This window comes from Vipera berus, assembly GCF_964194415.1.
Source record: "Vipera berus genome assembly, chromosome: 7".
NCBI classification, from domain to species: domain Eukaryota; kingdom Metazoa; phylum Chordata; class Lepidosauria; order Squamata; family Viperidae; genus Vipera; species Vipera berus.
In genome coordinates, this window is record NC_138209.1 from 61,074,965 (window position 1) to 61,101,557 (window position 26,593).

A 26,593-nucleotide genomic window follows, 5' to 3' on the forward strand; every position below is an offset into this window, starting at 1 on the left:
AGACCACAAGAACCTGGAGGTGCTGCAGTCCCCGAGGAAACTGGCGCCCAAGCACGTCAGATGGGCTCTCTTTTTTCGGCGCTTCAATTTCGTCCTGAAGTACGTACCGGGGGGGCGGAACTTCCTTGCTGACGCACTCTCACGGCTGCCGCAATACGACACCAAACGAGAAGCGGTTATACAAGAACTCATCCCGCCTAGTGCATCCCCGAGCGCGACCCAGGCAGTCTGCAGCGTGGGGGACGATTTGTCCCGAGCCATGGGCGAGGCCTTAGCAACAGACGCCTGGCTGAAGGAGCATCCCGGACTTCTGACTATGCGCGACGGCTTGGCCTGGCACGGGGATAAGCTGTATGTGCCTCAGGCACTACGCCCCGCCATTTTGCGCCGTTGTCACGACGCCAAGCAGGCCGGTCACTTCGGCTTCCTGAAAACGTTACACTTAGCACGCCGTCAATTTTGGTGGCCGTGCATGAAGGCGGACGTGGAACACCACGTCCGGGGATGCCACGTATGCGCCACAGCAAAACCCCGTGTCGGGAAGCCGTTGGGTCTGCTACAGACGGTTTCAGACCCCGTACGACCATGGCAAGACATCGCCATGGACTTCATTGTCGGGTTGCCGGACAGCAGAGGATACTCGGTAATCTGGACGGTCATCGACCTTTTCTCCAGACAGGCGCACTTCGTCCCCTGCAAGGGGCTGCCGTCCGCCAAACGGTTGGCACGACTGTTTATGACTCACGTCTATCGGCTGCACGGGGTTCCCCGACGGATTATTTCGGACCGCGGGGTCCAGTTTACAGCACAGTTCTGGCGAGAGTTTCTACGGCACATCGGCTCCTCCCAGGGCCTCAGCTCCGGGTACCACCCAAGCACTAACGGGGCCGCTGAAAGGGCCAACGCCACGGTGGAAAGGTTCCTCAGGAGCTATGTGTCGTTCCAGCAAACGGACTGGGCAGACCTCCTGGTGTTTGCGGAAGTCGCCCACAATAACACCGTGCATAGCAGCACGGGTTTGACACCATACCGGGTGGTGGCGGGATATGATTTTGTCCCTGTTCCGGAGTGTGGGCAGGGGTCGGCGACACCCACCGGGCCTGAGGAGTGGATGCACCACATGGGGGCCGTCTGGAAAACTGCTAAGGAGGCGATGGTGAAAGCTCAGGCACGGGTGAAGGAGCAGGCAGACAGGAAAAGGGAGCCTTTCGCCACCCCTAAGGTCGGGGAGTGGGTGTATCTGTCCACCAAATATTTGCGCTTACGGGTACCGAGCAAGAAGCTAGGTCCTAGGTTCCTTGGCCCTTTCCAGGTAGTTCAGGTAATCAACCCCGTGACTGTCCGTTTACGATTGCCTACATTCCTAGGGAAGATCCACCCCGTCTTCCATAGTAGCCTACTAAAGCCCGCTAAGGAGATAACAGGGAGGACGAGTGGGATCGCTCCGGGGCCTGTTCACGGGGATCGGTACGAGATACAGGCAATCCTGGACTCTCGGGTACGGAGGGGCCAGATACAGTATCTCGTGTTATGGAAAGGATACCCGTTGGCAGACGCTTCATGGGTGTGGAAAGGGGATGTCCAGGCAGATCGTCTGGTCACGGCCTTTCACCGAACACATCCGTCCAAACCGGGGGGTAGCACTGGGGGCTCAGCGGCTTGTCTTCACGGTGAACTGTCTTGCTGTTCTTCTCTTGCAGGAGGGCAGGTGGTAGGGGGAGCCGACTGTCAAGCCCCGCCGGTCCGCCGCCCGCTCGGGCCTCGACATTGCCACCGTCGGGCCCCGGAACCTGCCGCAATGGGCGTGGCCTCGTCCAAACATTGCGGAGCGCGCCGCAGCTCCGCCGATCAGCTGGCTGGCGTCCAGCTGATCTCCGCACCCCCTCCAAATCGTTGTGAGGCGCGCCGCGGCTCCGCCGGACAGCTGGACGCTGGGAAGATGGGCGTGGCTTCGCCCGAGCACCGCGGAGCGCGCCGCGGCTCCGCCGATCAGCTGGCCGGCGCCCAGCTGATCGGCGCACCCACTCCGGATCGTCGGGCCCCGGGCAATCGATCGATGGGCGTGGCTTCGTCTGCCGCCTCAGCATGCCGCCGCAGCCCCGCTGAGCGGCCAGCCGCTTCCCAGCTGATCGGCGCGCCCGGGCAGCACCTTTCCCGGACCCCGGACGCCCATGTAGGGGGCGTGGCTTTGCCCGGACTTCACGGAGCGCGCTGCTGCACTCCCGCCGAGCAGCTGGCCGACGCTGGACTGCGGATGGCGCCCGAGCAGCAATGGGCTGAACCGTTGGACACGCTCCAGCAGACTGTGGAGGGGTGTGTGGCTGTGCCTATTTCGCCACCCTCTGTTACTGGACTCGGGGGGAGTTTGACGCCCGCAACACCAGCACGGACTGGGGCGCGCGAGGGAGCGGAAGGACAGAACTCACCTGGGAGGGGCTTTGACGGGCTGCAGCAGTGCACACGATGGGTGGTGGCTATGCACGGTGATGGGTGGGGTGTTTATGGGGAGGCGGGCGGATGCCGGTTTGCTTTGAAGGGGTGGGGTTAGGGTGTGGTAACATGATAAAAGAGCGTTGAGGCTAGGTGCCTCAACGCTGACTTTACCGCGGTTTGCTTTGGAGAAGAAATAAACCTTGTTACCCGTTCCTTTTGAAGTGCTTTTGTTTCCTGGCAGAGGACGTCGTGACACAAACATGGAGACTGCTTTAGAAAGAAGGTTGTAGTTTATTGAAGAGTCAGACAGAAAGATGGCTCTGGAAAAACTGACCACATGTAGCTGAGAATGGTGGGTTTTATACCTTCATGGGCTTTTGAGGTTGTTTCCTGGTCCTGTTTGAGGCTTTGTATTTCCTGTGTCATGTACTTTAACCTGAGTCTTGAGTGTGCCCTTTTGGTATTGGTGGGTTAATCCTATTATTTATTATTATTTATTTATTATTATATTTTTATACCGCCCTTCTCCCGAAGGACTCAGGGCGGTGTACAGGGCAATAAATACAAAAACAGGATACAAAAGTTAAAAACGATTAAATAAATGCCCAAGGTTAAAACAATAATTAAGACGTATTAAAACCCCAACCCTAACCCATCAGACCAGGTCAGATTGCTCAAATAGATACATTTTTAGATCGCGCCGGAAGGAGCGAAGGTCGGGGGCCATCCGGAGCTCAACCGGCAAGCGGTTCCATAGGTCTGGCGCGCCCACAGAGAACGCTCTCCCCCTGGGGGCCACCAATCGACATTTTTTGATCGGAGGCACCCTGAGGAGGCCCTCTCTGTGGGAGCGCACTGGACGGAGGGAAGTTGACGCCGGCCGCAGGTGTTGCCGTAGGTAATCCGGACCCATGCCATGTAGGGCTTTGTAAGTCATCACTAACACCTTGAATCTCACCCGGAGGGCAACCGGCAGCCAATACAGCTTGCGGAGCAAAGGTGTAACATGGGTGTATCGGGAAACCCCCAGCACAACTCACGCGGCTGCGTTCTGCACCAGTTGGAGCCTCCAAGTGGACTTCAAGGGCAGCCCCATGTAGAGAGCATTACAGTAGTCTAGACGAGAAGTCACGAGCGCATGAGTGACTGTACGCAAGGCATCCTGGTCTAGATAGGGTCGCAACTGGCGCACCAGGCGAACCTGGGCAAAGGCCCCCCTAGTCACAGCTCCAATATGCTCTTCCAAAGAGAGCTGTGAATCTAGGACCCCCAAGTTGCACGCCCTATCTACGGGGGGGGGGGTTATAGCTCACCCCCCATGGCCAGATATGGAATAATCGGAATTTCCCGGGATGCCGGCACGAACAGCCACTCAGTCTTGTCAATTCTCTCCTTAGAATTTGGGTTGGAGTATGTAGATTTTAGGTGTCTTTGTCTTCCTAATAGCTTCCTGGCTCCAACCTTCCTGAATGGATTATTACATCTGCATTTCTAAAAGCTGGCCTCTGCCTAGGTTCTGCATGGGGGAGAGGGGCTGGGGCTAGTTTCTGGGGGCTGGCTTCTATCTTTTTTTAGATCTTCTCCATTATTCCTTTGGGGAAATATATTCTGCCTTTTTAATATTCCCCAAAATATTTCTTTCTCTGGATTCTTCTCACAGTACTTAACTAGTCGTTGATTTATTTGCAACTGTAATGGAGCCTTGCCCGACATGACTGTAAGTTGTGACCGTTGTAAAAAAATTATAATTTTTTTTGTGATGATTTTTAAGCAAATACAACAATCATAAAGTAGCCACTGAGGTCATTAAGCAAATCAATAGTTTTCTCTGGGTGTGGTTTTGCTGAAAATTGGAATGCTATAAAAGCCATATGACCATGGGACACCGCAAGTGGCTGTAAATGTGGTCCAGTTGCTGAGCACTGAAGTTCAGTCACATGACTGGGGGGAGAGCGGACCATCAGAACTTCAAATCCAGGTTGTAAGTACTTCTACATAGCTCCATCATAATATTAAACAGTCAATAAGCAACCTGTTATAAATTAAGGACTACCTGTATTAGCATTCATAATTTGGATTTTCTAGTCTGGTCTATTTCAGAGAGCTGACATCAAAACAATTGGGCTGAACTTTTCCCTAATGTTTGTCTACAACAATCGATTCTATTTGATGGTGAACAATCAAATAATTATATAACCTAGACTGTATGTTGTCCCAATAAAAGGGAAATGATTAATACCCCTACTGTTAAGAACTAAAAGCTCTCTGCCATGGACCAAGGACAAAATGAAATCTACATCATAGACGCATGACAGAAAAAAAGTTCGTCAAAGCAAGTTGAGTTGTTTAAATGTGTTTACTTCTAGGAATACAATTATTGAAAGGCAGATGAAATCTTGGTAAGCTGATGTTTTGGTTTCTCTTAAGAGAAAAGGTTGCCTCGTCGTAGGTCTAATTTGTTATAAATTGCCAATTACTTTGCAATTATAGACTATACGCAGTAAGGCACTGGCAGTAACGGTGGAGAGTTTTCTTGTCCGTTGGAATAAACGTTACCACCGCCCGCATTCTCTCTTCACCCCCGCCCTTCCCAATAACGAATCTCCCAACTTCAACTCCGCCCCATCCTCTCCCACACTTTGAAACCCAAGTGGGAAAGAGAATCTTCCCACCTCGTTTAAGTGCCAGCCCCGCTAGTTCATTCCCAATTGGTTAGAGGTGCTGTCAATCCTGTAAAGCAAAAGGCAATAAAAAAAAAGTTCGGAAGAGCTTGCCTGAAAATTGCGCGGGCCCTTGCGTTAGTGAGACGGCGTGTCGGTAGCTGCAAGTTAGCCCGTTTCCTCTACAGGAAGGAGCGGTAGGCTAGTTTGTAGGGCACGGACGCTGTTGGGCAGTACGCTTGAACGACGAGGCGTCGCTTATCGTCGTGCATGCTACGTTTCCAACTCTTCGGGTGGGACGTTCGTTGCAGTATTTTCAGTTCCTCGTGCAGGGCACGTCTTTTTATTTAGAAGGACCAGTAGAAACACAAACGGATCAGCGCCTCAAAAAATGAGGATTTGCTTGAGGGAGCAAGAGCGTGGTTATAGAAAGAGTAGAAATAGTGCTCCGTGTGAAATATTAAGAGAAGTTTAAACGGTGCCTATTTTCGAACTTGGGCGCTAATTTAAGCGGATACTTAAGCCAATAATAGTAATAAATTGTCCGTTAAGTAATTTGTCGGTAAAAGCTGAAAATGAAGTGTTAGCAGTAGTCGAGGAGAAAATGGAAAGGAACAACTCTAGCGTTGAGGCAGAGAGGAACTCTTGTGATGGCGGGGAGGTTGAGGGCCAGGCTGGAGTAATAAACATCGCGGTAATATGTGTATAGAGGAAGAAAGTACAGTTGAAAAATAGCTATAGATTAATCGGTGGATATAGCCAATTATAATTTTATTACTGACTACTGGAAGACACTAGAATGTCATTCTGTTCTTTAAAAAAACCCAAAATCATTAAAACCAAGATAAAACGAAAAGCCCATAAAGCTATCTACATTTATTTATTTATTTTTATTTATTTGATTTATATACCGCCCTACTCCTAGAGGACTCAGGGCGGTGACATGACAAGTATTAAACCTATAAAACCAAATTTTAAAGTCCAATTTAAAGAGAATTGGCTTGACGCTTTTCCTAAAGCCAGTCATAGTTCTAAAGCATTTTTTCCAATCCTGCCTCCAGGTATTTTTTGTTACAGTCCTCATTTTTATCTTCTAGCTAGTCCAACTACAAAGTGCTAAGAATTATATAGCACACCTGGATGTAGATCCATACGTAGTTATTTCACTTAGGCCTCAAAAATCAGCCTCTGCAAGTACAGGCTACCTTCAAATACACCTATGATTTTTTATAATCAGGCTCAGAATGAAACAGGCAACTTAAAATAATGACAATAAGAAAACACTATATTGTCTTCATTTTTTGCAAGCATTTTTTCAGTTGGAATTTTTATATCTTTAATCTTGGATATCAGGATAGTGCATGACCAAATGTTCTCTTTGAATATCAAATAATGGCAAATAAAACCCTTAAAAGCAGGGCTAGTAATTTTGTTAAAATATTTGCATAATATCTTCATATATTTTAATCTTCAGGTTCATGACTTTAAAGACTGGAAATATAGTGATTGCTTTCCAAACTAAGAAGCAACTTCTTAGCTTTCATCTAGCACAGAGGTGTCAAACTACGCATCACAAGGAAACCGCGCCCACCCCATTGCCAAAAATGGGGAAAAAGCTCTGATACGTTGTGTGATGTCACATGTTGCGAGTTTGACATGTCTGATGTAGCACATGTGAAAATGGTTTTTATATTACAAAATATTGTCATAGGTGATCAGTGTGTGATCTTCTAAAGCAGGGGTGTCAAACTGCCAGCACATGGGCCGGTTGCATCATACGGAGGCCACGCTCACCCCAGCTCCCACAATGGAAAAAAAGTTACGATGTGTTGCAACATGTCACATGATACAGTGAGTTTGACACCCATGTTCTAAAGTGTAGCTGATTTACATTCTAAGGCATGGGTGTCAAACTCACTGCATCATGTGACGTGTCGTGATGTATCGTGACTTTTTTTGCATTGCTGGAGCTGGGGTGGGTGCGGCCTCTGCATGATGCAACAGGCCCAGGGGCTGGCAGTTTGACAGCCCTGTTCTAAGGCATCTGAAAAGCAATTTGGCAGTTAACCTGTATAGAGATTTGTTTTTGCAGAATACTGTTCTTTATGAAATTCTTAACTATTAGCAGCTAAGCTCCCTACTGTCTGATACAGAGTGCATTTATAGAACTTCTCCAATACTGTGTTTTCACGGTAGCCTTTCAGCTACGCTTTAGATTATATTTTGATTCAGAAATTTAAAAGTGATGAATATACATTTTTATATAGAGATGTACAATCTCCATACATTGTAAGAAATGCACAAAACACAAGGTGTATGCTAGAACAGTAAAAGGTATATTATCAAGTTTCCTCCATTCACTATTTGTAATTTTAACATTCAAGGGGATGGAACTGACTTGTGAAATCTGTTGTCCAAGCAAGTTAGCTTTCCATATCTAGGAAAAGTGCTTGGGATGAATAGTACTTATCCCTTCCCGCATCTGAAATTTCTTTTTTTTCAATATAAAAACTGTTCTGTTTATTTAACCTGGTCTATTTATATGAATCAGGGATTAAAAAGTGACAAGTGTGATCGTATCTTGCTTGATTTTAGAAAAGTCTGTATAAAATTGAATCTTCTAGTTTATTGGTGTTCTGTCTTATACAGAATGAAATTATACTTTCAATAAGTAGTAAACTTAATGCCACCTGTTTACCTGAAATTTCATTTTTGTCCACAGATATTAACCTGATCAGAGTTCTGTTTGTGCAGCCATATATTAAAGTATTTATTTGAAAACAGTGTGATATTTCAAAGGGCTACAGAGCAGTGTGAACTGATTATAGAAACCTAAAAAATCTTGTAAGTTTTAATCATTCTTTCTAAACTAATGTGTGCATATAAGCTGCTTATTTTTTTCTCCTAAGTACTCTAAACATTGTAGTATGTAAGTTTTAATAGAATAATAACAATAACAGAGTTGGAAAGGACCTTGGAGGTCTTCTAGTTCAACCCCCTGCTCAGGCAGGAAACCTTATACCAATTCAGACAAATGGTTGTCCAATCTCTTAAAAACTTCCAGTGTTGGAGCATTTACAACTTCTGGAGGCAAGTTGTTCCACTCATTAATTGTTCTAACTATCAGGAAATTTCTCCTTAGTTCTATATTGTTTCCTTGATTCGTTTCCATCCATTGCTTCTTGTCCTGCCTTCAGGTGCTTTGGAGACTAGCTTGACTCCCTCTTCTTTGTGGCAACCCCTGAGATAGTGGAACAAGTTTTAAAATACAGTTTGAAACAGGGCTCCTCAAAGTGGTCAGTATTAACCCACAGGTTGATAGGATTACCCGAGAGGTCAATAAATGGCTAGAGGTCAGTAGGGATTTCTGAAGAGGTCCATGTGAGTCCCTAGTCCTGAATGAGAAGTGGCTAGCAGGCTAGCTTTTTACCCAGGTTGGATAGCCACCAGTGAGAGCAACTTTGTCTCTTTTGTTAATATTCGTAGCATTAGTAAAGTTAAAGTAGATGTATTACATTATTTTCACTTAATAAACATTTAGGGTCAATGAAGAATCTAAAACTTAATGAAGAATCAATTAGCTGAAGAGTTTGGGGACCCCTGATCAAGCATTGATGTAATACTGTTTATCTTTTTGCAGACTTCATCCTTTTTTGCACTTATGTCATAGCATCTGATGCAAGTGCTCAAGCAGCATAATTTGTACTGTGATACCACAATGCATATACCACTTCGATATAAGCTAGGCTTTCTGCAGATACCCATTTTGAAAATACTACTTTCCCAGGGAGAATTTAAACATTGGTAAAAGGCAGAAATCTAATTCATGCATGAAATGGTTAGCATACTCTTGACATAAGTCTACCATTGTATGTCTGAGCCCATTTTGTTTTTTGAGCAGTCCATTGAAAAATTCTCCTGCCTTGCTTATCAAGCTAAGAATTTTAAAATGAACCAAATTAGCAAAAGGTAACTTGCCAGCTCTGAAGCTGGCAGAACTTTGGGGATAGCAGTTTTTGTTACTAATCTACTTAATTCACCACCACTAGTTTAGGATTTGTCTTTAAATTCTACTGTACCTTCCTATGTAAAACCAATATGTGATAGCTATTTTTCAGTGTTCTTCAGTAGAAAAATATGCTTCTAAAATCCATTGTATTAAGATTGCCAAGCAGCTTGACCTGTTTCTGAGTTGAAAAAAGCAAGCTATTTCGAAGTTGGAAAAATGCATTTTGGTTACTATTTCTTTAAAGTATGTTTTAGAAGTATACACAGGTAACCCTCGACTTACAACCATTCATTTAATGAAATTTCAAAGTTATAATGGCACTGACAGAAGTGACTTAACACCTGATCTTTGCACTTACAACCAGCATCCCTATGTTCATGTGATCAAAATTAAGGGCAATTGGTGCGTGTTTATGATAGTTGCAGCATGCGAGGCTCATGTGATGCAATCTTCCCAGCTGGCTTTCAACAAGCAAGTCAATAGGAAAAGCTGGATTTGCTTAACAACCATGTGATTCACTTAAAAACCATGGCAAAAAAGGTGATAAAATTGGAGTCAACTGGCTTAACTCCATTGTTTTAGCAATAAAACTGTGGTCCCAGTTGTGACTTTTAAGTTGAGGAATACTGTATACCAGTCTGTTACTCAATTTTCAATCCCAAATTATAAAATAAATGCTGGATTAATTTGAATATGATGTTTGAAATCACACTATATGAATTTAGTTCTCCATAATGAAGCATTTCAGTTCTGGTACTTGATTAATAGGTATTTAAATGAAATTCTACTGTAAAACAATAAAGATTCATTCTTATACAGAACTGTACACACTCAAATACTATTTTTATAATATTTTTGTTGATTTGTTTTACCTAAAGCAAGCATGTTAAATATGAATTTGAATAGAATTCAGTCTCTTGTAGTTACCATCAAGTAATTGAATTTCTACCCAGTTTATCTATCTATCCATCCATCCATCCATCCATCCATCCATCCTTCCTTCCTTGTGTATATGTATATATGTGAGAGATTTATCAACAAAAGTATTATAGCTTTTTGATACTGTTGATATTTATAAAAAGGTATATTTTATATGAACATTTGAATATTCACAATTTTATTCATATTTAATGTTAAATTTATATCCTCATCTTTCATCCATCAGCTCAAGTAGTGTTCACATATTCCTCCTCCAATTTTCCCAACTAGAACAACACTATGAAGTAGGTTGGGCTAAGTTATCAAGACAGCTTCTGGGGCTAAGATTGGACTTTTACTTGAGTTTACACCATTACCCAGTATAACTCACCAAACTCTTTCTCAGAGGGCTTCAACATAATTTGTAAAACAGATGTCCAAAAATAATTTAGACCAGCTGGTCCTATAATCCCACCTTAAATTATCCATAGGGTAGAGGTCTGTGCATCCAGCAAATTTCAACTGGATTTGCCCTATTCCAGTGATATATGTTATCCTCAAGATTCCATTAGGAAAGAGTTTGGATGAAGGAGGTTTTTGACATTAGATTTCTCAAAGCGCTTTCTGTAATCTCATGAACAACATGATTTCAATGTTAATTTAATGTACAGTATGCATTATTTGGATAGTTTGATTTAGTTTGCCATTTTTATCCTGCATTCATTTTCATATATATAGCATTCTGATTCTTTGAGGAATGTAGCGGTAAAATCAGAAATAAACCATACTATACATGTAGAAAACCTGTGTAATCAAAATCAATATTTAATAAATCAGCTTCAGAAAGTTTTGCTACTCTATACAGGTATAGCTTTACTTTTCTTTGAAGTTAATATCAAATTATTTATACATGTAAACGTTTGATTTTCACGTAAACTGTTTTCTAAGGAATGAGTTCCATGTATATAATAACTACCATTGGTTCTCTTTAAGATGTTACAGAAATGAATGAAGAACACACAGATGTAATAAATGGATGTAATAAAGTTAGATCTCGTACTCAGAATGAAGCTGCCTTATTGGCTCTTATGGAGAAGACAGGTTATAATATGGTTCAAGAAAATGGACAACGAAAATTTGGTGGACCTCCACCAGGTATTTGATTATTGCTTCATTTCAAAATATTAGTTTTGGAAAAAATTGAAAAATGATTAATATGCACAAAACATAATATTGCCTAAGTGGTAGCCTAGCTATATATATTTATATATATTTATATTTATTAAACTTATATACCGCCCTTCTCCCGTAGGACTCAGGACGGTTCACAAGGTTTTTTAAAAACAATACAACAAATTACAAAAATTAAAAACAAAATGATTACATTAACCTTGAATAAATAAAATCCCAATTAGAATCCAATTAAAACCCCAAGTAATACTCTCAGTCCAGGCCCGAAAGCTCAAAGAGCCAGGTCTTCAGGTCCCGGCGGAATGAGTGAAGGTCAGGGGCAGTCCTAAGCTCTACAGGCAGCTGGTTCCAAAGGGCAGGCGCACCCACAGAGAAGGCCCTCCCCCTGGGTATTGTCCGCTGGCAATCTTTATGGTTAAGGTATGTGTGAAATGTAGAATTATCCTCCCCCTAAAACTGAAATCATTTAATTTCAAATATTCTGCTGAACCATTTCAGGTTAGCTACGGTTGCTAGAATCAAAATCCAGGTGGGGCAGGTATGGGTGTACATTGTACTCTATATCCTTCATAGTTCCCAGTGTGGCATACTCCATCAAATCACCTATCTTCCTGGCACTATTTCTTCCTTCCCACTTCTCAACTGCCAGCTTAGCCCTGTAGTGTCCCACTGGCTTTCTTCCCATTGCTTCCTAAGTATTTTGCCCAAGTGTTCCCTTCCATTGTCCCCTTATCTTCCTAAGCTGCTGATAACCTTGGCTTTTTCTCTGCTGTCTCATCATCACTTCTGTCTAGAACAAAACAGACCCGTTTCATTTCACATATAGACCAGAACCCCCAACCAGGCATGTTCAGAATAGATTATTCAATAAGTTATCTGCACACATTTTTTTCATAATTCTTTGCACATCTGTACTGAATAACCATGGGAGTGCACATTGCATTTCTTTACAATATGACAATTCCCTCTTAAGTTAAAATATTTTACTTAATTTTAGGTATTCCAGTTGAACCAAGTACGATAAGGCTATATTCTTTATTATTCGTATTTAGGACTAAATTTAAATCAAAATAGTGGGTCTTTGTTTAAATAGAAGTCACAGAAATAAATTTAGACCAGATAATACAAGCCATGTATAATGGAGAGCTGATGGACAATCAGTATTTGTATAGTGCACTAGCATTTTAGTTTGTATAATCTGTTGGATATTACATGAAAACCTCCCAAATTGTTTTAAGGTAAGTGACAGTGAAATAATATGATAAATAATTGGCCAGGATTTTTTTCTTAGTATCAATTAATACACATGTGTTGAATGTTTTTTTAAGGTTGGGAAGGTCCACCACCACCCCGAGGCTGTGAAGTTTTTGTGGGAAAAATTCCTCGTGATATATATGAGGATGAATTAGTTCCTATTTTTGAACGAGCTGGAAAGATTTATGAATTTAGATTGATGATGGAATTTAGCGGTGAGAATCGTGGATATGCTTTTGTAATGTATACAACAAAAGAAGAAGCTCAGTTTGCCATTAAGACCCTTAATAATTATGAGATTCGTCCTGGAAAATTTATTGGTGTTTGTATAAGCTTGGATAACTGCAGACTATTCATTGGAGCCATTCCAAAGGAAAAGAAGAAAGAAGAAATCTTGGATGAAATGAAAAAAGTCACTGACGGTGTTGTAGATGTTCTTGTATATCCAAGTGCAACGGACAAGACAAAAAATCGTGGGTTTGCCTTTGTAGAATATGAATCCCACAGAGCTGCAGCTATGGCAAGGAGAAAATTAATTCCTGGTAAATATGTCCATTCTTCACATAGAAGGTTTAATCGTATTGTTGAGAACATGTACAGTATGTTTAAGTTATGGTAAAAGCTACTCAGTATTCAATATTAAGAAAAATAAACATGGCTGAAGTGTATTATGCTATCCTCGGGTTATAGATTTCTCTTTTGCAGTCTTTCTTTCCTAGTACTTTTATTGTAAAAATTGGAAGTACCTCCTGTTTTCTACCAAATGTAGATATTTGTATATTATTGTTTTAAAAGTGAATAGTCTTAATTGAAGGTAAGTAGGCAAATTTCACTTGCTGTACAACAGAGATGTATTTTTTTGTAAAGATGGTGGAAATTATAGGCGACATCTGTGCATGATCAAGTATCATGATCTATATTTGTGTTAACCTAGAGGGTTAATAGGAAAACATGGTTTAGAATTTGGCAAATTAGCCAAGATAGCTAATGATATGATGCATAGTATTTTTACTGTTAATTCAGTCATGGACCATTCCTCTTTTCTGGATTACTTTTTTTAGCTGCAGTGAGATTATATGGATTCAGCCCCTTATTCATGGTACAAACTTAATTTTGGTTTAATTGTACTGTATTTGGGTTACAGTAGAGTCAAATCAACTTATTTTTTTTTAAAAGCCTGAATGTTCAATGTTTTAACAGAGTTTAAAACAGTTGTGTTCTGAGCTCATGGTATAGAAAAATGAATAGTTTTAGAAATAAGAATGGCAAAAATCAATCTTATGTCATAAACCACTTACTTCAATCTCTGACTTGATATTTTATCTAATTAGTTGATATTTTGTAAGCAACTTTGCAGGTACACTTCATATATATTTTTGATGGGCTAAAAGGCAGGCAGGCAGGCAGGGTGTACTCTATCTCTAGAGTGCCAGCTCTTAAGGTAAGAGAGAAAATACCCACATAGCAAATGACCAATGGGCATTAGAAGAGTACCTGCTCAAGACAAGGAAGAGTGCAACATAAAACTCTTGAGTAATTGCTGGTAAAAACAACATACCTTATATAAGTGCTTGTACTACTATTATTGGACAACTGCTACAGCCAGGAAAGGGCAGAAGCCTCTTGACCTTGTTCAAGAGGCTTAACACATCAATGCTCTTTATTACTGGAAGATCTGGCTTAAAAACAGTAACTGTGAGAGGGACCTTGGAGTCCTAGTGGACAATCACTTCACCATGAGCCAGCAGTGTGCAGCAGCAGCCGAAAAAGTTAATACAACCCTGGATTGTATAATCAGAGCCATAGAATCAATCACATGAGGTATTAGTACCACTTCATAAAACCCTAGTAAGACCACATCTGGAATACTGCAGCCAATTTTGGTCACTATATCACAAAAAAAGATGTTGAGAGTTTGGAAAAAAATTCAGAGAAGAGCAACTAAGATGATCACAGGCCTGGAGACTAAAACATACAAAGAACAGCTGCAGGACTTGGGTTTGGCTAGTCTAAAGAAAAGAAGAAACGGGAGACATGATAGCAGTATTTCAGTATTTGAGGGGCTGCCACAAGGAAGAGGGGGCCACACTGTTCACCAGAGCACCAGAGGGCAAGACAAGAAACAATGGTTGGAAACCGATCAGAGAGAGAAACAACCTGGAATTAAGGTGAAATTTCCTACCAGTGAGGACAATTAACCAGTGGAACAGCTTGCCTTCAGAAATTGTGGGTGCTCCATCACTGGAGGTTTTTAAAAAGAGACTAGACAGTCACTTGTCTGAAATGCTATAGGTTCTCCTGCTTGAGCAGGGGGCTGGACTAGAGGACCTCCAAGGTCCCTTCCAGCTCTATGTTATTCTAAGTCTAAATAACCAGCAAGCCAAGAAGCTGTCTTGTCATGTGCTGTATTAGTACCTCAATCACCTCTGGTGCTAAGTAGTCATATTCCAGTCACTTTTCCTTCACTAACTAGGCATGTTGTAAAGCTCTTCAGGCAGTGGCTCTTAAAGCTGACATAGCCACCATTTTCTTTCAGTACCAGCTTCAGGAACTGAAGTGGCAGGCTCACTAGATTTTCCCAGGGATTGAATCTCCATATTTGCATTCTGTCTTAGAGTTGTGTCAATATGGTTTAAGTCTACGAGAACCACTGATCAGGAATCCAGATTAATAAAAGTGTCAGGAGAGCAAGTGGCAAATTCCCAACCTCCGAATTTACCTCATCTCCCTTGTATTATTTCTAGCTTATTTTCTACCTACTTTCACTCACTTTTTCCTTTACCTCCTTCTCTTTAAAATGCTTCCCCATTGCTTTGCTTTAAAGGTTTCTTTTGAGGAGGGGGAGATGTTACCAAGCAAGAACGTGGCAGGAGAGAATCGAACGAAAAGGGCAAAATGCGGTTTGGGGTGTTTCATCATTTTCAAGAACTGTCTTGCCAGCTGCCATGCCCTTGAAATCCAGTTAGTTTTCCTAGGAGTGAAGGTTCAGCAGATTTTCAACAGAATCACATATATGTAGCTCAGGGTTTAACTGTGGAGCCCTTGGTGATCTCTGAGACTGGTTATTTGCTTGCAGATCTTTCATTATCTGAGTAAGTAACATCATCAATGCTAGAGAGTGTGCGTTTGCTCCCCACAAGCAAATTACTGTATACACTTACTAGCTTAGAAAACACCAAGAACTCAGCAGTAGCCTTTTCCCAATTTGCCTTGCTTCCATTTAATGAGAGGAGTTCAGATCGCAACACTGCCAGCCAGCTACTAGGAATTTTCAAAGCCATACATAACCGGAGAAAGTTTGTTTTTCCAGCTATTACTGATACTTTATAATTCATGGAGATCTAATATGGGACACAGCACCACACAGTCTGACTACCCCTAAGTTAATGCCATAAAATTCATTACCATGAGATTTCTGTTAAAAAACTTTCTTTCCATTAATTTCTTAAGATAACTTATTTTAAAATGTATTCCCTTATTCTTGGCATTTAAACTTAATTGGAATTTACTGTATCTTCTGTTTTGTTTAGAATATGGGTTTTTCTTTTATTTTTTTAAGTAATTGTAATCTGTCCTGTTGGGTATCTTTCTTTGAAACTTGGAAAGGGGAGCAAAACTACTTCTATTTAAATAAAAAAAACTGATGAAGATTTTTTTTCTCCATAGGAACTTTCCAGTTATGGGGCCACACTATTCAAGTAGATTGGGCAGATCCAGAAAAAGAAGTAGATGAAGAAACAATGCAGAGAGTAAAAGTACTGTATGTTAGAAACTTGATGATGTCAACGACAGAAGAAACAATTAAGGCTGAGTTTAACAAATTTAAACCTGGAGCTATTGAACGGGTAAAGAAACTTCGAGATTATGCTTTTGTTCATTTTTTCAACCGAGATGATGCAGTCGCTTCTATGTCAGTTATGAACGGAAAATGTATTGATGGTGCTAGCATTGAGGTAACACTAGCCAAGCCAGTAAACAAAGAAAGCACTTGGAGACAACATCTTAATGGCCAAATAAGCCCCAATTCTGAAAATCTTTTAGTCTTTACAAACAAAGAAGATGGTCATCAGAAATCACTAACAAAACCAGCAAATCTTCCAGTACGCCTCAATGGGCATAATAGTCCAAGTCCTCCTGAAATTGAAAGGTGTACTTACCCATTTTTCCCAGGAACAAAACTTACTCCAATTAGCATGTACTCTTTAAAATCTAGTCATTTTAGTTCTGCTGTGATGCAGTTAGATTATTACTGCAACAAAAATAACTGGGCACCTCCAGAATATTATTTATATTCGACTACAAGTCAAGATGGAAAAATTTTGTTGGTATATAAAATTGTTATTCCTGCAGTTGCAAATGGATCCCAGAGTTATTTTATGCCAGACAAACTCTGCACAACAGTAGAAGATGCAAAAGAGCTAGCAGCACATTTTGCACTCATGCACTTGGGTAAGTTTTTAAAACTGGTTTTAATTTTAATCTTCTTGGTACTTTATTATTATTTAGACATAACATATCTAAAATGCCCACTCCACTTAGTAGGCAGCTTATTCAGAAACATTTGTGGTATTTCAAGTTTTCCCCCCATTCAAGTGTGTGTGTGTGTGTGTGTGTGTGTGTGTGTGTGTGTACATTAGAGATAGTGTTTTTAAACTTTCTTATTAAGCAAGGCACATCATGTTAATTACATTTTTAAAAAAATATTTTAGAACAAATATAGAGAATATTTTTAAAATTATTTCAGATATACAGTTTGCTTCTATCAACCCATGGATTCTTTGCCTTTCAGTTATTTAACATTGAGATATTCTTTCTAGTGCTATTGAAAAGGCAGTGGCAGTTAATTTGGATCTCTGTAATATCTTTCTATTTAAAAATACTATCATTAAAAAGGTTCAGTAGAAAAAGTAGGAAGCGATGTTTGGGAATTGATTTACATATCTATTTAAATTCTTTTTCCTTATGGTTTTAAGAAAATTAAATTTCACTTATGTTAATTACAATATAAAATTTGTATCTCCTTTTTAAATTACCTTTGAAATAAGTCTACAAGGTAGTAACCTTTAAAAATATTTTAAAACTTCTTAGTACTTAACAGAAAAGGGATGGAAACACTGTAATTTTTGTGGTAATAAGTAAAGGAGTCCATGTGGGTTTTATTCTACTAGTTGTAGCTGATGAGGGGGCAGTACTCATCTCCGTTTCTTTAAGGCATTTGATCTAGCACTGTCCAAAGACATTTCTACAGTCATGTGGCCAGCATGACATCATGCTGCAGCGCAAAGTGTATGACAAAACTTGGAACGCTGCTATCTTCCCACTGAAGTGGTACCTATTTACTTGCATTTACATGCTTTCGAATGCTAGGTTGGCAGGAGGTGTGGCAAGTGATGGTAGCTTACTTTATCACTCTATCCCAGTAGTATGAATATAGACCTTCTCTGGTGTCTTTTAAGCCACTGAGCCACTGTACTTCTCAATTTTTGTAGTAGTCAATTATATTTTTACTTGAAAAGACACTTTCTTGTGGCAACTCCCTTGATTTCTCAAAATGGATTTTCACATCATACTAAGCCTAAAACATCTGAATATATTGCAGTATGTGATTCATTACCAGTTGAAGATTTTGTTTTTCAAGTACTCTACTGTCATTAGATAGTTTAGTGCATGGGTGTCAAACTCGCCGTGTAACGTGACATATTGCAACGTATCGTGACTTTTTTCGCATTGCTGTAGCTGGGGTGGGCATGGCCTCCACATGATGCAATCAGCCCACTGGCAGGCAGTTTGACACCCCTGGTTTAGTATGATAATGCAATTTATGTAAAACAAAAAAAATGTGATCTCTTCATCCTTCAGTTTGCTCATTCTGCCCATAAAATATCAAACAACTGAAAGCAAGTGTTAAATATAAGAGTTTTAAATGTATATATTTGGTTGAGATTACATCACATAGAGCCATAAGTCATAATTATAAGTAGAATAGTATGTTCTCAATTTCAGTCATGCCTGGAGTTCTGAAACTGTGGGGCCATAGCACACTAAAATAATTCATGTCTTCCTTCTGAAATCGTTCAAAGGCAGGCTATTTTCAACTTTTCTGGTCAAGTACATCTGGTAAATGGGAAACAACAAGCTTGCTATTTCACATAGTAAATATGTGAAATATGAATATTGATATACCCAGATGTTTATGAAAAAAGGTTTTTGCTGAAAAATCAATAGAAATAATATAGAAACACTGCCATTTGCTTATGCTACTTTATAGTTGTGTGTATTTTGGCTCATTGTTTCCTTTATTATGCTGCCTAGTAAAATGGATAGAACTGAAGGTAATCCTTAATTGGTTTTGTTTTTGTAAATATTAATTTATAAGTGATAATAGATTGTGTTTGATATTTAAGGGAGATGGATTGATTTCCTTTGTGCAGCAAAGAAGGGTGGATTTTTAAATTTTAAGACTCCCCATCCCTGCAGAATTATATTAAAAAAGTTATAAATTGATTTGCATTTTAATGAGTGAAATACGTATTTGACCCCTTCGCAAAACATGACTGAGTACTTGGTGGCAAAACCCTTGCTGGCAATCACAGAGGTCAGACATTTCTTGTAGTTGGCCACCAGGTTTGCACACAGGAGGGATTTTGTCCCACTCTTTGCAGATCCTCTCCAAGTCATTAAGGTTTCGAAGCTGATGTTTGGCAGCTCGAACCTTCAACTCCCTCCCTTAATTCCTTCTATGGAATTAAAGTCCGGAAACTGGCTAGGCCACTCCAGGACCTTAATGTGCTTCTTTTTGAGCCACTCCTTTGTTGCCTTGGCTGTGTGTTTTCGGTCACTGTCATGCTGGAATACCCAGCCACAATCCATTTTCAATGTCCTGGCTGAGGAAAGGAGGTTCTCACCCAAGATTTGACGGTACATGGCCCCATCCATCATCCCTTTGATGCGATGAAGTTGTCCTGTCTCCTTAGTAGAAAAACTCCCCAAAGCATAATATTTCCACCTCCGTGTTTGACATTGTCCATAGGCAGCATTCTTGGGGTCATAGGCAGCATTCCTCCTCCTCCAAACACGGCGAGTTGAGTTGATGCCAAAAAGTTCAATTTTGATCTCATCTGACCACAACACTCACCCAGTTCTCCTCTGAATCATTCAGATGTTCATTGGAAAATTTCAGACGGGACCTGTACATGTGCTTTCTTGAGCAGAGGGACCTTGCAGGCATTGCAGGATTTTAGTCCTTCACGGCGTAGTGTGTTTGCCAATTGTTTTCTTGGTGACTATGGTCCCAGCTGCCTTGAGATCATTGACAAGATCCTCCCGTGTAGTTCTGGGCTGATTCCTCACCGTTCTCATGATCATTTAAACTTCACGAGGTGGACCCCCAGACTGAGGGAGATTGACAGTTATTTTGTGTTTCTTCCATTTGCAAATAATCGCACCAAATAATCTCATCAAGCTGCTTGGAGATAATCTTGTAGCCCATTCCAGCCTTGTAGCCCATTCCAGGCCCAATTTTTTAGGAAAAATAATGAAGAAGAAGTTTGAAAACAAACTATAGCCAGAATATATTTATTCACAGATACTATAAAACACAAGAAGGATATGTGATTAAAATGTATATTGTCTAAGAAACTCCTGATAAAAGTGCAGTTAAAGGGGAACTGGAAGTTCTTCAATGTATATCAAAACTGAAAGACGCTGAGTTTTTTTAAAATGAAAATGTGAAACTTGTCTTATATATTAAATACGAACGTATATTGATAAAATCACAACTTAAATTTATAAAATTAGGTTACAGCTTTATTTCGTTTTATTGGAACTTACTGCTAATTTCTTTCTGACAAGTAGAATTCTTACAGTAGTATGTTAAAATATTGAACTGAAATATTCTGAAACAATGCGTTGCTGAAATTTAAGTTATCATTTGTTTTAATCTTGATCATCAGTCTTTCTTGAATGATGGGAGATATCTACTGTCTTCTAGCAATTGGAAAAAGCCCATGGACTGGTCTTATTATTTATAAGTTATGGTTAATTTAAATGTGGCTTTTTGAATAAGCTATATTTGGTGTTAAACTCTTAATATTTATTCATACCATTCTGAAAAACAAGTTGTTGCTTTTTTGCTTCTCTTAAAAAGTACTTCATTATTTCCAACAATTATAAACTAGTCTCAGATAATAATATGCTATTTTCCCGATGATCTTTTATACTCACAAAAAATATACATCAGACATACTAATAATATAATTATAGAAATATAAGTTACTGAAATATAATAACCTTTTAATAAACAATGTTTTTCTCAGGACATTGCATATATTTTTATGGTAATTTTTTATTTGGCAATTGTATCCTAATTCCAAAACTTTCTTTAAAAAAAAGATATGACTAAAAAGGAAATGACTCTTAAACCTTCTCATAGTGCTTACTAATATGACTACAATAATTATCTGTGAAAATGTTGACTTTGTAAAGTTGACTACTTAATTGTAAAAAATATTCTACATTATTTTTAATAAAATCTCTACACTATACATACAAAATAATGTCGTGATTTACATTATGAGAAATCCGTATTAGGTGAAAAAAAATCTTTGGTCATATTTTAAAAACAACTTATTTTGATTTTTCAGAAATCAGAATAGAATATTAAAATGTTCAGTACTCTTAATGATATTGTGTAAAGCGAAATGAAAATATATCTGCAACATTTAAGTTAAGTCATATTCTAAACCTGTATATCTGTACATATGTTACATTATAAAGCCAGCATAATGAATATTGGGTTTGTAACCTCTTCCATAACAAGATAATTAAAAACATAATGTGTCTGCAACATTAATGCTCTCTTAACACAGTTTTAACTAAAAAATTATATATACATAAAAAGAACTGAAATATGTAGTATGGACTACTGCAGTTAAGTCAGTCCCAGAATTCCAAACACTTCAATGAGGATTAACATCATCTTTGAAGAGTGTTACATTCTGTCTCCACCACTTGCAGAAAGGGTACATAACCTCTCCAGTCTGGACCAGCGTAGTGGATAAACTAAATAGGTAAGTAACTTAAGTGAAGCAAACGCAAGTAAAATTGACGTTGATAGAATAGTATAAACTGTTAGATAATGCAGTTTATATTGTAAATATTGCATATTCAAAATTGTAATGTTCAAATTTTCAAAGTCAACTGTAAAGAAAATAAGGATGTATGCTAAATTGTTGACAAAATAATGTGACTATATTTATAGAAATATGCTGTCAGAATTTTCTTTAAAAATGATCAGAATTTCCTATAAAAAGATGGAAATATTTTATTCCTATAGCTTTTACTGAATATTTTGTTTTTAAAATTTCACCTAGCAAATTCAGATTACTGTTCATTGTCCATATTTTTATCTTACTTTTGAAGTTATGCTCATACGTAATGCTTTTATAAATGCTACACATTATAGAATATTGTGCTGTGGTTTATTAGATGTGAAATTTGTGTTTGAGTGAAAAAAACTTTGGAAAATACAAGGTTCAAGAATAAAATTAGAAATTAAAACATTTAATAACTTACTTAACCTAACTAATCTAGCCTAATTATATACAATCAGTTCTGTAACCTTAAAAGTAGCAAAACAGAAAGAATATCTCAAAGATGCTGAATTCTTAATATTGAATTTTTATAAAATAGATTTTATGTTGATGTTCATTTACTTTCTCTTGATTAGATGTTTACACAGCACTCAGTCTTTTCAGTTTAATAACAGCAAAATTATTGCAATATAGCATTTACAGTAAGCTATGTACTATTTATATTAAGAATGTAACTGTCAAATCAGTTTAAGTGTATTGTATTGTCTGATGATGGAATGAAAGGCTCATTTTATTATTTTAATAGTGTTTTATTTAGGCTTATATTGAAATTATTATTTCAACCTCATTGTTATCTTACGATGTACTATAGTCATTTGTTAGGAAAAAAAAACTTTATTGAGCAATACAGGTGACTTACGACCACAATTGGGCACAAAATTTTCATTGCTAAGCAAGGCAGTTAATTGATTTCAAACAGTCATTGGGTTGTAAGTGAAGGAGTGCATATTATGCATATCAATGCCCATGTATTGGAAAAGATTTTAATAATTTTAAAAGCCCTGCTTTAGATCTAAAAACTGTCACTGCTGTCTTTAAATATTGGCTATGTAATAGAACTAAAAATGCTGCTACTTTCTTTTTTCTGAGTAGTTTATTGCTAACAAATATGAAATCTTAAAGGCAAAGATTAAAACAAATCTTATTTTTTAAAAGATTATTTTAATTGTGGCAGGAAAATAATTTCCATTTGCTTGTGCAAAATAAAAGATGTAACTAAAAGTTTAAGTGAAGATTTTTAAATTTATCATACCATAAATTTATTAATAATGTAGTTTTGATTATATCAACTCAGAAATAAACCCTATTGTGTAAGTGAGATTTATTTCCAGGAAATGAATGTATGCCTCCAGTCCAAACATATTAAATATAACCTAATTAAATATATAAATATAAATATATCAACAACAGGGGGCTCAGTGGCTCTCTGGTTATATACTCTGAGCTCATCAGATGGAAAGTTGACACCTGAGTTCGATACCTGAGTACTGCGCGATGGGGTGAGCTCCCGTTACTTGCCTCAGCTCCTGCCCACCTAGCAGTTCAAGAACATGCAAATGCAAATAGATAAATAGGTACCATTTCGGTGGGAAGATAATAGCGTTCCGTGTGCATTGGCATAGAGTCATACTGACCACATGATCATGGAAATGTCCTCAGACAATGCTGGCTTCCTCGGTTAAGAAACAGAAATGAGCACCACCTCCTAGAGTCAGACACTACTGGACAGAGGAAACCTTTACTTTTACCTTCATAACTATCAATGGCTTGGGTTTTCCTAAAGAAAAGGTGTTGAATCCTACTCATTTCATGCAATTGTAAGGTTTTAAATAATAAGTCCATTTGTATATAATTGTTAAATATCTACTTGGAGCAGAATATTTTTGTTGTATTTTATAACAAGATTTGCAGTCAGTTTCTTGTCTTGGCTTTCAGTGCTTTTTTCCTATTAAAATATGTAACTTAGTGTCTTACTGTCAAATATTAATTGAGTTATGTAAGAATAGTGTACACTGGATATATTAGAAAAATTATAGGAATTAATCAGTTTATAGAATGGTGCCATAAATTCTTCATTTTTTCTCATTGAAACATTTAGTTACCTAGACTTTAGCCAGTAGCTTGATTATATGAAGAATCACAAAAGTTTTACATTTAATTCACTACATTATCATATGTTAAAATATTTATATTCATTCTTTTGAGAGGGACATGCAAGATGGATGCACCTAATCTCAGTGAAACCTATACACCTGCAGAAGTGTTGAGGAATGGATGCAGTGCAATTAACCCATTGAGATTTTACACTTAATCCAGTAATTCTAGTAGTGGGAAATTACTTTTGCATAGGAGGAAATGCTGTTTTTGTTCCTAATCGCATAGTGCATTTGCAGAAGTCACTTGTAGCTATTGGAATTGTTGCATAGACCTTGAAATGAAATAGTGTGACTTGCTATGCTAAGCATTGTTTCATGTGAAATTTCATCAAAATAAGGCACTACAACAAGGCACAACTCTAATATAGAAGATTTTAAAAGCCTAGGATAAAAATTGCATTTATTTAGTAGTAGCCTGCAATATAATTCCTATGTTCTTGAGTGATAAGATTTAGAATAAGAAGTATTTGGAGGGAATTATGCTGACCATTATGATTTCTCCAATTTTATTTTGAAATTGATATTCATGCTGCTTAAATTTCTTTTGCAGAGTACAATTTTTGTCGAAATCCAGTAAATAACATTTCTCCTGTTAGTGCTACGCTTTCTTCTGGAACAACCAGCGTTTTACCGTATACATCAAGACCATATTCTTACCCAAGCTATCCCTTGTCATCATCAATTCCGCTTGCTAATAGCAACCATGTTGGACAGCGTTTGTACATCTCCAGTCAGGCCTCATTCTTTTGAGGACAAAAAAGCTGGATGAAAAAAAAAATTCGCTTTTTTTTTAAAAAAAAACCCCTATAATGTAGTTTTAGTTTTAATTGGGTTTATATAATTGCTTTTGCTTGGTTATTTCATATTGCTTATAAATTATAGATAAAACCCATTTAAATGTTTTTTAAAAAAAATAATTTCTCATTAAATAGTAGCTTTAAAATATTTTAAATGCATGCAATTGTTGGTTGTAATCTTGTTATCAAGGATCCATTCTTTGGAGATGAAAAGGAGTATTTGGTGAAAAGCAAAGTATTATGTAAGGAAATGATGCACAGTATTATTATTTTTTTAAAAAAAACAGAAACCTTAATTCCAAACAAATATTTGGGGTCCTTTAAAATTACATTGTATATTTTAGTTGCATGATATTTGTTTTATTAATCCACTGTTTACATTGTTACATTTTATTTGTTAAAAGTATTGTTCTATTTGCACGTTGTAATGTTTTTAATGTTCATATCATGTGTTTAATTCCCTAAAATACAGTCATTTTGACATTAAAATCTTGCTGTATGAAAAGAGTTTGGATTCCTTTTTAATATTTAAAGTAAATATTGATAAATGTCAAACTTTACTTTTTCTCCTATAGCAATTAAGTATTAGCATACAATAGGCAATTACAGAAAATAGTATGAAATTTTCTTTACTTTGCAGACCTAAAGCTATTTGAACCCTCACCACAATATTAGGATTTTAGATGTTTCTGTAGAGACAAGTTGTGTGTCTGTATTATGTAGTTGATTCTCTAGTTGATCAAGAGTGGCAAAGCTCTTCCTTCTAGCAGATAGAACTATAATAAAATTGTAGAGTTACAATAAAATTAATTTTGCAAGCCACAGTATATAATGCTTCGTTTATACTGCAGAGGAAGTTTTCCCTATTCCATTAGACCTAATTCATACAGGAATCAGGCAAAAAAGATGAGCAATATTCTTTCATGAGAGAACTCACCAAGTTGATTAGACATTTTTCATATTTATTTCATTTATGAATTTAAAATACACTGTTGTGTGCCAACAGAAGACAGCATGGGAAACATTTTTGTTGAAAAAGTTCCACATATTGTATTAGAGGCCGTATTACATCTCTAATGTGGGTACTCTCTGACTCCAAATCAAGACCTAATAATGAGTGCCTCATTATTTAAATCTGATTACATTTGTATTCAGCTTTTCATTCATTTTATCTAAAAGAAAGTGATTGTTCCATGACCTTCAAATAATCTAAATACCATAAGAGTAACTGGGAGTGTTGTAAACATTGTTTTTTAATATATTTTTTCTCTCTTCACATATGGTAAGTTTGAAAGGTATCTGCATAAATCACGACTCATTTCCCAAAGAAACATTTAAGCTATAACAATACCCAACATTTTTAGATTCATTTAAATGGTATTTAAATGACCTATCTAGATAAGAATTTAGATACACATTGTTTTAAATGGTCTGAAAATTTCTTGAAAGTGGAATAAATAATGAGGTCATAAAGGTCTATTATAGTCAGGCTTCCAGTCAGCCAGATGCTTAGACTGGGTTGGGGATTTTTGTCCATCTATCAAGTCCTACAATTTTCAGCATTATTTTCCTGGTTTGTAGTATTTACTTCTGGTTTCTGGCAAAAACACACATTGGGCAAAAATGAAAGTTTGTTTCTTGATTGTGTTATTCAGTTGACTGCAATAAAAGTTATAGAATCTCCTGCAATTACATTGTAACCCACTTACAGTAACAATCACCACAACTTACAACCATAATTCCTAACTCAATTAGAACTGTACATTGGGGACTAACTTGCTTCGGTGCAAGTTCTTGACTATCCTTCAGATATTCTTCCAATGACCTTCAACTGTCTGGTGTACCTATGCTCCTTGGCAAACAGTCTGTCAACATCATTGTGTGGAAGAAGGACATGATGCATTGCCATTATTTTTCTGGTCTTCCCACCCAAAGCTGCTTAAGCCTGAGTCCAGTCCAATATTTCAGCTGCATATGTATGACTGAAATTCCCCAAGTATTAATTGCCTTAATGGTATTTCCA

The 26,593-nt window shown here is 38.3% G+C and overlaps 1 protein-coding gene across 1 annotated transcript in view; it reads left to right on the forward strand.

The window, feature by feature from the left end:
• Positions 1–24,523, forward strand: part of RBM46 (RNA binding motif protein 46) — a gene marked incomplete at both ends in the record, with an annotated part of 57,232 nt that extends 32,709 nt beyond the window's left edge. The window contains 4 exons of the mRNA XM_081333246.1: positions 11,014–11,175; positions 12,540–13,007; positions 16,132–16,914; positions 24,324–24,523. Of these exons, the coding sequence (XP_081189372.1) occupies positions 11,014–11,175; positions 12,540–13,007; positions 16,132–16,914; positions 24,324–24,523 (1,613 nt within the window). The remainder of the gene's footprint in view (positions 1–11,013; positions 11,176–12,539; positions 13,008–16,131; positions 16,915–24,323) is intronic.
• Positions 24,524–26,593: the final 2,070 nt, after the last annotated feature.